We start from the raw sequence: 13,760 nt of genomic DNA on the forward strand, positions 1-13,760 counted from the left end.
TTTGAATGGTTTGTTTTTGTGCCACTAAAATATTGAATTCATGTTTCTTATTCCCCTATCCTTAATGAATTAGCGTTTATTGTTAAAAAGTATATATGAAATTTGACATTTCCTATCTCTTATACATGTTTCCTTTTACTTCATATGCGTTAGAGAGCAGAGACCGATTAATTTTTTATCCCAATCCCATCATTCTCTTTTCTCTCTCATACGAATGTACGATCAACTCCACCGGGATAACGTCATCGCTGCTCACTACCTCTACCTCCGACTTCACAACACCATCGCTGCTACACTACACAACTATGTATCGGAGATTTAGACTTCGAACAACGAATCTCCATCTCTTCTCCACTCGACTTCACTCAGGTACTCTTTTTTCTTAACTTCGACCATCGAAATTGATTATCGCAACCAGAAGAGAACGATGTTTGGATGCGAGGCTTTAAAGTGAAGTTAATAATCAGTATTAGATAAATAGGCAATCAATTGATTAGTTCAAACTTCAAAAAAAAAACCTAATTTTGTATCTATCTTATTAGTCAGTTTCGATAATACAAAATTATATTCTCCATCCAATTATCTTCACTCCAAATAATAATCATATATGACAATTGTAGACAATCAATTAAGCATATAGTGAATACATACTTATATATCCATCTAGCTCAATGGATCTTGTCTGATCATTTATCATTGTGAGGCTAATCTCAAAAAACAAATGATAATGTCACAAATTGTTTTACATTCATATCATAACAATAATATTACTTTGTGAGCTAGAATAGAATCAAAATATAAAGTATGTGTTAATACATATCTATGATCAGGTCTGGAGATCTTAGCATTTCCTTGCAATCAGTTCCTAAAATAAGAGCATGATTCTAGCGAGAAAGTGGAACAATTTGCAGGCACAAGGTTTAACGCCACATATCACATCTTCTAGAAGGTGAGTTTTCAGTCATCCTTACAAAAAATACATGTGTTTTGAACCATAAATCACTCATTTTCATAAATGAATTGAAGTTTGAAGTTTGAATGGTGAAAATGTCTCTAATCAGCTATATCTTTTTTAAAGATTTGTGTTAATAGACCAAAAGCATCACATGTGTACAAGTTTCCTAAAGCATAGAAACAGGGTGTTTATTGGGTCAAGCATCAATTGGAATTTTACCATGTTTCTAGGTGATAAAGAAGGTCGAGTCATAGGTCTTTATGGGCTAACTACTTCACCATTATCCATTCAGGTAACAATATTACATGCATATTTATTCTCTATTATGCATCACATGGAGTGAGTTTATTATTAAACTTAACTTGTTTGTTGCAGGGAGATATTCACAAAGCATTAAATGCAGCCGAAGGAATGGGGTACATACACCAAAACTTATAGCCAATGTAATAAAGATACATGGTGGTGGTAGTAGTGATATATGCATATGTTGGGTAATTTGTAGTTATGAGATGTTGAGCTTTTAGCACTTTGGTTTGGTTGTTCCAACTTATTTCAAGGATCGATTTTGTTGTTGACACTGATGTGCACTACTTTATGCTTGTTGCATGATGCACTCGTGTAGATGGTATAACAAAATTCAGACAAGTGAGGTAAAATTACCTATATACCCCTCATTAGCATTTTTTCCATTCAACTCGTTCTTATTATTGCTGCTAATCATCTATCACTCTTTTTTTTACTTTCGTTAGGGGCACATTATCATATGAGTAATTTGGTGCATTTTTAGCAAATGCGAAGGAATTAAACTCATAGAAGCAAACAAAGGATATATGTGTAAGCATAAGCTTTCTTGACTTTGTTCATCCCAAAATGACCTCAAACCTTTCATCGTTTTAATTTTGTAATCTTATAGGATACTTTATGGAAGGCATATGATATATTTGGCCCAGAAAACAAGGACCTGTATGCTGTTTTTTAGGGATTAATTACTAATAATGCCCATTATAAGAAGGATTATATAATTTTGTTTTGTTGTTTTGAAGTTATATACTATTTTGTTGTACTCAATTATAGGTCATTACACACTATAAAAGTATTGTTAGAGAGTTGTAAGTTGCATGTTCTTTTTGTTAATTTTTTATATAATCAAGGGTAGTTTTGTCATTTTTCACTAACCTGTATGTTTTCATATGAATTTTCCGTTCAGGATTGTTATAGGATCGGGAATGGCTTCTCAAAAGCGTGAATGGAGAATTTTTAACACAAAAGAAGGTAAGCAATTACTTCTAATATACTATATACACTACAAATTAGATGAATTTGACTTAATGGGATTAATCAAGCAACAACCGTCCAAATTTGCTAGAATCATACTTATTGTACCCATCCTACCCTTTTATCAAATATTACAACTCTAAAGTGGTCTGAAATGTAATATTATCACTTTTTTGTCCTAAAATAGTTAATATTTGATATTCAAGGGTCAAATGTGTAACTTTGTAACAATTTACTAAACTTGTTGTCATATTGATGCAGCTAAGCCTATTGGCAAAGAGCCTATTGGCGAAGTGTTGTGAACCAGTTAAGGCATTTTTCACCTCATTGTTTGAATATGTAAAACATATTATGACCCATTTTGTATTATATATATATATATATATATATATATATATATATATATATATATATATATATATATTCCCAGTTTGATCATGTCCAATTTTTACTAAAATATCCTTATATATAACACAAGTTATAAAATAAAGGTTGTCTAGGTTGTTGTTTGGATATTATCTGGTTACCATAACATCTTAGGTCTCATGTTTAAGGAGGTAATTAATATCCAAGTAAAATTACAATAAAACTTGATATTTTCATTTGTGTATTTGATAGTGAATTGCTAGTATTGGTTCTATACGATGTTATTCAAGATACATGAAGTTTGGTGAAGATGTTCAGTTGCAATGAAGTTTAAAGTTTTTTGTTACTTTTGTTTAGTTATTTTTTATATTTAGTGTCTATGTGATTCGACATTTAAACTTTTTTGACTTTGATATAAAACAAAGAAATTTTTATTATTTTTCGTCGACTATATTTAATTCGTTTTTTTATTTTATATTATAGCTAAAAAATGTGTTACTATTAGTAGTATAATTCTATAATTACATTAGTATTTAATGACACAAAATATGTGCCACAAAAAAAAATTATTTTATTGTGGCAATTAAAAAGTGCCACTAAAACAACAAAAATTTTAGAATTGAATTAGTATTTAGTGGCATAAAATATGTGCCACAAAAAATATTTATTCTACCGTGACAAATAAAAAAGTGACACAAAAAGCCAAAAAAACTGTAGCGGCAAAAACAAAAAATGTCATTAAAGGTTTTTAGTGAGAGTGTTTCTAGAGGCACTTATTATGTGTGCGCTCATTCACTGAGAAGCCTTTAGTTACATTTTTTTGGGTTTTTAGTGGCACTTTTTGTGTGTCACTAAATGACATATTATTTGTAGTGCACCCAACGAACCCGGGTTCGATCCCTCCTCGAAGAGATAACAACACCATCCTTAGTAACTCAGCTTCTCATTAAGGGGTTCCACCGCTTTAGACACGAATAGAACTCGATACAATTACCTTAGAAACTCCTAGGAGAGAAAAACCAGAGTGTGCATCCGCCGAATTGAACTGGACCTCATTGGCACCGTCTCTCTCTCTCTCTCTCTCTCTCTCTCTCTCTCTCCACCATACCTGACCCATGGTTTCAAAATGGATACCATACTGCAATCTTATGTGGAATTAAGGTGGAGCGTCTTTGCCATGGTATAACCATGACACCCTCCAACCTAATGATCATATGAATAGGTAGAATCGTCTTTGCCATGGTATAACCATGACACCCTCCAACCTAATGATCATATGAATAGGTAGAATCGGAAAAACTCAAAATAACAAACTTGTAGATATTTTTATCTTTTTTTATATAACATTTTAAATCATATTCATGATAGGTAGGAGGATTAAGATATGATCAACATATTGAGACGTAGCCAAATTGTCCAACGCATTCCCATTGCTACTTATTTATGTATATTTCCAATCTTTTTTGCACTATGCCACACCTATATGAATAATAATAAAACAACCAAATAGAATCATTCCCAAGTCGAATAGAATGTTTTTTTAGCAAAATAATAGCTAATTAAAGTGATACAAAACTGACCAGTCGCCTACCTACGAACATCAACAACTTGAAGAGGGAATTAGAGTGAACCACAACATGGTATTTGTGCTTGTTATCTGAATAGATGATGCCCCACTCATACAATAGATTATCTTATTCAAATAAAACTCGTAAATCCGCCTAAAACCGACCGACCAATATCGTATATCCTATTATCATTGGAGTTAATCAATTCCAAAATGTGAATATTCAATTAAAATCAAATCGATCATCCAGTTATTATTCAATCATACTTTATTGATACATCTATCTTTTATTTTGAATAGTTGTAACGGAAATTTGACAAAATTAAAATGAAGCCAAAACTACAATTGAAATTTGAAATCATAAACCCTAACGAGTAGTTGTCCATCACACAACGGTGTATTCAACAAACCAACCAAATTAGTTCATGACAGAATCCATAACATTAACGCCTATTATCCTTAATAAAATGCAATGCACGATTCAACTACAAAGTAAAAACCATCAATATAAATGCATTTTCAAAGAATTGCTATTTTGATTAAATTCAATGGAAATAAACAACTAAATCTTGTGCAAAATGCACAAAAACACATTTTATGGATACGAAGGGTTTAATAATTCCTTCACTTCAACAAATAACAAACCTATAAAGCAGGAAACTATGTCCTACTCTAACTATAAAAGAATTCTTTTTCAAAATTTTGTTTCTACTTATGAAGGGAAATTAGGAATCACGCGACAATATCTCGAAGCAGCATCGTTTACATGATCCGGGGCACACATAAAAGTGTCATAAAAACCATCATCCTGCTCCAGTTTCGGTCTAATGAATCTACCATTATTGTCTCTCAAATGTTGCATTTGTCCTCCTATAAAAGACTCGCGTCCACGTTTTCCATTATTATTATAACCAAAATTATGAGCCATGTTTCCCGAAGGTGGCATACTCATTGGTAACGAAATAGGAAAATCGGGTAACACTGAATTGAAAGTTATTGGATTTTGGTAAGGAATATATTCCTGATACATAGATGAAGGTTCAAATTTCGTAGGTTTAGTGTCGAAATTAGAAACGAAATTTGACGGAATATATCCATTGGAAATTTTTCGATCAAAACGAAGAGGAAGATCTTGAACTTGTGGTTCGGAGTTGGGGATGGTAGGAATTCTAGATAATGGTATAGGTGGAGCATTTGAGGTGGGCCCCACGTCCATGGTGGCATGGCTACTGTTTCTAGCTGCTGGCACTTCATGGTTGTGTTTTCCCTCGTACGTTGTCAGTACTGATTTTAAATCGTCAGAAGCTCTTTCCACGTGTTTTCTCACCGGACATCCGGTACTCGTACATTTGTAGTAGCTCCTACAAGAAACAGTATATGAATCAAACTGTGTTGCTTAACTGAATAAACGTAATTTTGAAATTTTAAAGTCAGTTAATTCATTACCTAGGGTTTGGGTTTCCTTTGACGACTTTTTGACCATACTTTCTCCAGCGATAACCATCGTCAAGAATATCAATTTCACTCTCGATTTGAACGACTACTCTTGGTTCACGCATAGCTCTGGTTACCAAACTTGTTTCCAGTAAGTAATTCCCTTTCTTCCTGAAACGACGTTCATCAGGAGATCGGTTTGCGAAAATTTTCATGTATAAACAAAAGGATTACTACCTACTGAGAGAGTGCATCAACGCACCTCCTTTTCAATTCGGATTTATCGTCATCGGCGTCGTCTCCATCTCCAGGTGAATGTGTACCTATGTTCGTCCCATCTTCTTCCTTATAATCGTAATTAGGGTTTGCTTCGATAATTCCAACGGATTTCCCTGAAATTAGGTCAGGATTATCGGTGACAACTGAGGTTGAAGATGAGCGATCCATACGATCTGTGTTCCAATCTGGACGAATTGAAATGTTATCCCTTTCTTCGATCTTGACGTAGGATCCATTAGCGTCTGGAGATCCATTAATGTTGCTGCGATGACCTTGAATTTGATGATTATGAGTACCTTTGTATATGATTTCAGTAATATGCCCATCATGGGAACGTTCCACTTTTTTCTTGACTTGACAATTTGGATGTGTGCATTTGTAGTAGCTTCGAGGGTATTCACTGCCTTTTACTTGCTTTTGTCCATATTTTCTCCAATTATATCCATCTTCTGAGTTCCTCATGTTAGAAAAGCTCGTTTCTTTTTGGTATCCATCCATATGTCTTTTTGAATCATCATCTTGCTTTACACCACCAATTGTACTTTTTGGAACTTTAAAGCCATCGGAGGACCCTTTTGTGACTGTTTCTTCCATTAATGCCCCTGGATGTTCACACACTAATGGCGGCTGTGCATGGTAATGTTAGCTCCAAATCCTTTAGAAATCGGGTCAAAAGAATTATGATAAACATGAAAAGAGGGTTACATACATAATGTTCACCTGATTTTGTACTTGTGAAAAGCTTGGCCATGATAGTGAACCCCCATCAGGCTGGTATAGAAAAGAACTAGTGTCACAGTTCATGTCGTCAAGTTCTGATTTCATGCCTAAAATTTCTTCTTGATTCAGAGGAGGAGGATATTGAAAGGATCCAGTAGTAGGCGATGCCTATGAAATGAAAAAACACGAAATAGTAAACATCAAAATCATGATTTAATCAGGTTAAATTGGAGAATTGCTTTACATTACCTGAGAATTAGGGAGCAAAACTGGAGAATCGAGCAATGAAGTGGGACTGATACCACAAGGTATTGTAAGAATTGGAGGCCAAGCAGTAACTCGTGAAGAAGAGACTGAAACTCTGATACTTGAAGCATTGGTATCAGAATTACCACGCATTGCAGCCCTTCGTTCTGCAATACTAACTCTTCTACCCCGAAATCTATCTCTATCCTCGGAACTACTTCCATCGTTACCTTTTCCGATATCTTCCTCACGATCATCTAATTTTTCAGACTTCAAAACAAAAAAGTCGTCGGAAATTAAACGGTTAGGAGTCGCGATCAGATCTCTCCACTCATCGTCATCTTCACCGCAATCACCTCCGTTCTCTTCCTTCTCCGACATTTTCCTTGAAACTGAAAAACCCTAATCGAAATAACAGAGCATGGGCATGAGCATGATTTGATAATACAGAATTGACTGCAACTGTGTAGCAAATCTAAACAGATTATCGATAAAAACTTGTGATTTAAGCTAAAATTAAAGTCGGCGACTTGGATTAAAATTGATCTTTTGATTGATCAGATCTTAATAAGCATCGGAGAGAGAGAATCGAGTGTCAGTTAGCGTGAAAATTGGGAATATATTGGCTGCCCGGGAAGTATTCAGGGGAGGTTTGGATTTCGATTTATACAAAAATCTCTTTTATTTGTATATAATAAGAACAAAATATTGGTTAGAAACGTCAGAAGTTTTGTAGGGATGGTTTTTGTGCATGTTACATGTGATGGTTTATGGGTTATATTTTTAACGAAGTTTTTTTATTACTGTGGAAAAGTTGCCTCCAAAATTAGCAAGTGGCAAATAGTTCAGGGGTTATTTCCGTAACTTATCATTTACTATTCATAGTTAGACTATTAATAGTAATCTAATATGAAATTGAAAATGAATTGGACGGAATGGAGGCGCAGCAGTTTTTTGGATGGCATTTTTGTTTTCACATTAGATTTATATTCTCCTCTTTGGCTATAAATAGCCAGAGAGACTTAACCCACAAAATTAACCCAACAATCAAATATATATATATATATAGTAAAACTTTACATATATATATATATATATATATATACTGATACACCACCATATATTTTAGCCCTCTCACTCTATTTGTAATCTCTTTCATAATCCCTGTAAACACTGCAAATTATAGTGAATTGTTTCTCGGCTTCCTCCGCCCGTGGTTTTTTTTCCCGATTTGGGTTTCCACGTAAATTCATGTGTCTCTATTCTATTTATTTTATTCGTATTTCGTTGTGATTATTACGCTTTGATAATTTTTGATCCCATTCCGCATTGAGCTAATATTATTTAAGTCAATTTGGATCCGTCGTATTTCACAACAATTGGTATCAGAGCATCCGGGTTGTAATATTAGCTCATTGGGATCATTTTATCAAGTAATTAATCATGTCTTCGGTAAAATACGATATTCCACTACTGGATCGTAACACACGATTTCCGTTGTGGCAAGTAAAGATGAGAGACATTCTCATTCAGATGGATTTACACAAGGCGCTTTTGGGTTTCAATAAGATGCCCGATACATGGACCGAAGAAGAAAAGGAGATGAAAGATCTGAAGGCTTTATCCCATATTCGTTTGCACTTGTCAAACGATGTTTTGCAAGATGTTCTAAAAGAAACGTCAGCGGCTTCTTTATGGCTAAAGTTGGAGCAACTGTTGATGACCAAGAGCTTACCAAACAAGTTGCATTTGAAGCAACGGTTGTTCAATCTCAAGTTGATTGAAGGAGGCTCTTTAACTGAACATATATCCACATTTAAAGAGTTAGTAAATAACTTAGAGAATATGGATGTTCAGTATGAAGATGAAGACTTGGCTTTATTCTTACTGTCGTCGTTGCCAGAATCCTATAGCCATTTTCGTGATACTATTATCTATAGCCGTGACACTTTAGTTTTAGATGAAGTCTATACAGCTTTGGATTCCAAAGAGAAGATGAAGCATATTACTGGTGGTGTTTCAAGTGATGCTAAAGCCGAAGGTTTGAATGCCAGAGGAAGAACAACAGAGAGAAGTAGAACTTCTCAATCTTCCAACAGAACCAGATCCAAATCAAAAGGCAAACGAAAGTTTTGCAACTATTGTCACAAGAAGGGACATGTGCTTGAAGAATGCTTCAAGTTGAAGAATAAAGAAAAAGAGAAGACGGCAGCAAATGGTAAACAAGCTAGCACTTCGGGTGAAGCCGATGTAGCTGAGGTGGAAGGTATTGGAGAACTTTTGACAGTTTATTCAGATAAACTGGATTCCACTGGTGATTGGATACTCGACTCTGGTTGTACTTTTCATATGTGTCACAACAAAAGTTGGTTTTACACATTTGAAAAGGTTAACCAGGGCTATGTGTTGATGGGTAACAATACTACATGTCCAGTTCTTGGACATGGTTCAGTCAGGATCCGTATGTTTGACGGAGTTATTCGAACCATGGGGGATGTTAGATATGTTCCTGACCTCAGAAGAAACTTGTTATCTCTCAGTTCCTTTGACAAAAGGGGATACGAGTTTGATGGTAAAGGTGGAGTTCTCAGGGTATTCAAAGACGGCTCCGACAAACTGAGAGCCAAACGAAAAACCTCAGATCTTTACTTTCTTGACGGGCAAACAATTTCGAGTGATGTTGCTGTTGTTTCAAAGTCTTTTTCTGATCTAGATCAGTCCCGTCTTTGGCACCTTCGACTCGGCCATATGAGTTTTCAAGGCATGTCAGAATTGAGTCGAAGAGGTTTACTTGGTCAACAAAAGATTGTTGATTTGGATTTCTGTGAAGACTGTGTATATGGCAAGGCAAAACGAGTGAGGTTTGCAAGTGGCATCCATACAACGAAAGGACCACTTGATTATGTTCACTCGGATTTGTGGGGACCGGCTCGAGTTGCTTCAAAAGGTGGAGATATTTATATGCTCACTATTATTGATGATTTCTCCAGGAAGGTGTGGTCTTTCTTCTTAAAACATAAAGGAGACGTTTTCTATACCTTCAGAAATTGGAAAGTTCAGGTTGAAAAGCAATCAGGTCTGGTGGTAAAGTATCTTCGTACGGATAATGGACTTGAGTTTTGCTCAGAAGAGTTTAATGTCTATTGTCAAAAGGAAGGCATTACTCGACATCGCACAGTAGTCCATTCACCTCAACAAAATGGTGTAGCTGAAAGGATGAATCGCACCATTATGGAGAAGGTCCGGTGTATGCTTTCTAATTCCAAATTACCAAAGTCTTTTTGGGCGGAGGCTGCTTCGACTGCTTGCTATGTTATCAACCAATCACCGTCACGAGCAATCGAGAAGAAAACTCCGTTTGAGTTATGGTCCGGTAAACCTGCCAATTATTCAGATTTAAAACCATTCGGATGTCCAGCGTATGCACGAGTTGACAATGGGAAGCTAGAACCAAGAGCAATCAAATGCGTTTTTCTTGGGTACAATCAAGGTGTAAAGGGTTACAAATTATGGAGCTTTGATTTGAAGAAAATTATCATCTCAAGAGATGTTACTTTTGATGAGTCTGCTATGATTCAACCAGTTGCTGACTCTTCTAAAAGAACAGATGCATCAGATGTATCATCCGAAGAAAATAAAGAGTATGCTCAAATGGAGGTGGAGCTTCCTACTTCACCTACCACTAATCAGAGTACAAATCAGCATCAAGATTCTTCTTCGTCGGATGAGCATGTTGTTGGTGAAGATTCAACACCTTCACAACCACAAGCTACTACTCCAAGCATTGCAAGAGATAGACCGAGAAGACAGATTATTCCTCCGAAGAGGTATGCTGAATCTGATTTAGTTGCCTATGCTTTTATTGTTGCTGATAATATTGAGTACGCAACGGAGCCTGCGAATTATGACGAGGCTATCAAATCTGAAGACTCAAATGATTGGATGCTCGCTATGCAAAATGAGATGGAATCCTTGCAGCGAAACAGTACTTGGAATTTAGTTCCTATTCTGAAAAGGAAGAGACCAGTTAAATGCAAGTGGGTCTATAAGCTCAAGGAACCTGTCAACCCAAATGATAAACCAAGATACAAAGCTCGGTTAGTAGCTAAAGGCTACAGTCAGATTCCTGGTATTGATTACACTGAAATTTATTCCCCAGTTGTCAAACATACTTCCATTCGTGTATTGTTGGGGTTGGTTGCTTCTAACGATTTTGAGTTAGAACAACTTGATGTCACTACAGCTTTCCTAAATGGTGAGCTTGAGGAAGAGATTTTTATGCAACAACCTGAAGGTTTTGTAGTTCCTGGAAAGGAGAACTACGTATGCAAGTTGAACAAATCTCTTTATGGCCTCAAGCAGTCTCCTAGACAATGGTACAAGAGGTTCGATTCTTTCATGACCAGTCACAAATTCAGCAGGTGCACCTATGATAGCTGCGTTTATTTCAAGAAAGGTGACAATGGTTCAAAGATCTACTTACTCTTGTACGTGGATGACATGTTGATTGCAGCAAAAGATATGAAGGAGATTCAGAAGTTAAAAGACCAGTTGAAAGCTGAATTTGAAATGAAGGACTTAGGAGCTGCCAAAAAGATTTTAGGTATGGAAATTATTCGTGACAGGAAGTCTAGGATCTTGCATCTTTCTCAGAAAAGTTATATTGAGAAAGTCCTAAGACGCTTCAATATGCACGAAGCAAAGTCTGTCAACACACCTTTTGCAGCTCATTTCAAGCTATCATCCGCTTTTAGTCCTACTAATGAGACTGATATGGCTTACATGGCACGTGTTCCATACTCTAGTGCTGTTGGATCTTTAATGTATGCTATGATCTGCACACGCCCTGATTTGGCTTATGCTGTTAGCATGGTTAGTAGATACATGGCGAACCCGGGGAAAGAACACTGGAAAGCAGTACAGTGGATTTTTCGTTATTTACGAGGTACGTCTTCCATGTGTTTACGTTTTGGCAAATCTAACACTGGGGTGTTCGGATATGTTGATTCAGATTATGGAAAAGATTTGGATAAACGAAGATCAATTACAGGGTATGTGTTTACACTAAATGGTTGTGATGTTAGTTGGAAAGCCCAGTTACAGTCTACAGTTGCCCTGTCTTCTACCGAGGCAGAGTACATGGCGATTACAGAAGCAGTTAAGGAAGATATCTGGTTGAAGGGGTTATTCGGAGAACTCGATGATAGAATAAAGGTGACCACAGTTTTCTGTGACAACCAGAGTGCTATCTTCTTGAGTAAAGATCAAATGTTTCATGACCGAACAAAGCATATTGATATTCGTTATCATTTTGTGCGGGATATCATTGAAAAAGGTGATTGTGTTGTGGACAAGATTCATACAGATTATAATCCCGCTGATATGTTCACTAAAAGTCTTCCTATAACCAAGTTCAAATTATGTTTGGACATGGTGGGTGTTTCTGATCGCAGTTGAGCCTGAAGGCTCGTGGTGGAGGAACTATTATTTATTTTTCCGGAAACAATTTTTTCTCTATACAAAATTGCAGTTTTTTATGGAAGTTTTAGAGTTTGATGAGCTAAAGGTTTTGACTAATCGTAAAGCATGACTTGCTTAATTTTGATGTCAAGGTGGAGATTGTGGAAAAGTTGCCTCCAAAATTAGCAAGTGGCAAATAGTTTAGGGGTTATTTCCGTAACTTATCATTTACTATTCATAGTTTGACTATGAATAGTAATCTAATATGAAATTGAAAATGAAATTGGACGGAATGGAGGCGCAGCAGTTTTTTGGACGGCATTTTTGTTTTCACATTAGATTTATATTCTCCTCTTTGGCTATAAATAGTCAGAGGGACTTAACCCACAAAATTAACCCAACAATCAAATATATATATATATATATATATATATATATATATATATATATATATATATATATATATATATATATATATATACTGATACACCACCATATATTTTAGCCCTCTCACTCTATTTGTAATCTCTTTCATAATCCCTGTAAACACTGCAAATTATAGTGAATTGTTTCTCGGCTTCCTCCGCCCGTGGTTTTTTTTCCCGATTTGGGTTTCCACGTAAATTCTTGTGTCTCTATTCTATTTATTTTATTCGTATTTCGTTGTGATTATTACGCTTTGATAATTTTTGATCTCATTCCGCATTGAGCTAATATTATTTAAGTCAATTTGGATCCGTCGTATTTCACAACAATTACAAAGTTTATGTTTAGCTAAAAAGTTGATACGATTCATTATGTACTATTTTGGCCCATTATATTGTTACTGAAGTGTGTTTAACATAATGAAGCTTTTTGAGTGTTTTGAGGTTATTAAACTAGAAAAAAGAAAACCTTAAAAATAAAGCTTCCTTCGATAACTAGAGTTTTTAATTTTTATTTCAAATAAAAAACTCCAAATTCAAAAACAATTTTAACTTTGGAGAGTTTTCATTTTTTTTCACAGCTTTTAACTTTTAGTTTTTATTTGGATTTGATATATTTAAAAGCTAACGAATATTTTTATCGAGCACCTCTCCATAAATAAAAGTTCTTATAGCTTCCAGCTAGTTTTACCAAACATATATGAATAATTAATAAAGTTTTTATAAGTATCAACTCCATTAAAAATAAATAAAATAAAATAAACTCCATTAAAAATAAATAAAATAAAATAAGTTCCAACTAGATAATAACCATCGTTTCTAAAAGTATAAGCATAAACTAAGGTAAGAGTAACATATTTAGCAATATGATTTTTCATATGTAATTTTACTTTTATTTGAGATATTTTAAATCCAACCATATTCTCAAAGGGTGCTATTTGAAGTCACATCTATCAAACAATCAAATGTTGGGCGACTCTTTCCTTGAATATCAAATAACTATAACTTTAGTCATTTTGTTTAAAGTTTACTT

At 35.1% G+C, this 13,760-nt stretch overlaps 1 protein-coding gene across 1 annotated transcript; it reads right to left on the reverse strand.

Annotated features, from left to right (window-relative positions):
• Window positions 1–4,768: 4,768 nt before the first annotated feature.
• On the reverse strand, window positions 4,769–7,494 carry LOC145138744 (WRKY transcription factor SUSIBA2-like). Its single transcript, XM_079072772.1, has 5 exons — window positions 6,846–7,494; window positions 6,597–6,764; window positions 5,860–6,503; window positions 5,610–5,768; window positions 4,769–5,524 (listed from the first exon to the last, which is right to left on the reverse strand). Exons 1-5 carry the CDS (start codon window positions 7,221–7,223, stop codon window positions 4,876–4,878), a joined length of 1,998 nt encoding a protein of 665 aa, XP_078928898.1. The 5' UTR covers window positions 7,224–7,494; the 3' UTR covers window positions 4,769–4,875.
• Window positions 7,495–13,760: the final 6,266 nt, after the last annotated feature.

Source organism: Lactuca virosa, chromosome 9, assembly GCF_052849685.1.
Source record: "Lactuca virosa cultivar CGN04683 chromosome 9, Lactuca_virosa_CGN04683_v6, whole genome shotgun sequence".
NCBI lineage: Eukaryota > Viridiplantae > Streptophyta > Magnoliopsida > Asterales > Asteraceae > Lactuca > Lactuca virosa.

Excerpts from the sequence above, each read along its gene's own strand:
- LOC145138744 (XM_079072772.1), bottom strand. The coding sequence starts at position 7,223 with ATGTCGGAGAAGGAAGAGAACGGAGGTGATTGCGGTGAAGATGACGAT. Across the intron at positions 6,765-6,845 it reads TTTTGCTCCCTAATTCTCAG|GCATCGCCTACTACTGGATC; the intron begins GTAATGTAAAGC and ends TTCATTTCATAG. Across the intron at positions 6,504-6,596 it reads TTTCACAAGTACAAAATCAG|CCGCCATTAGTGTGTGAACA; the intron begins GTGAACATTATG and ends TACCATGCACAG.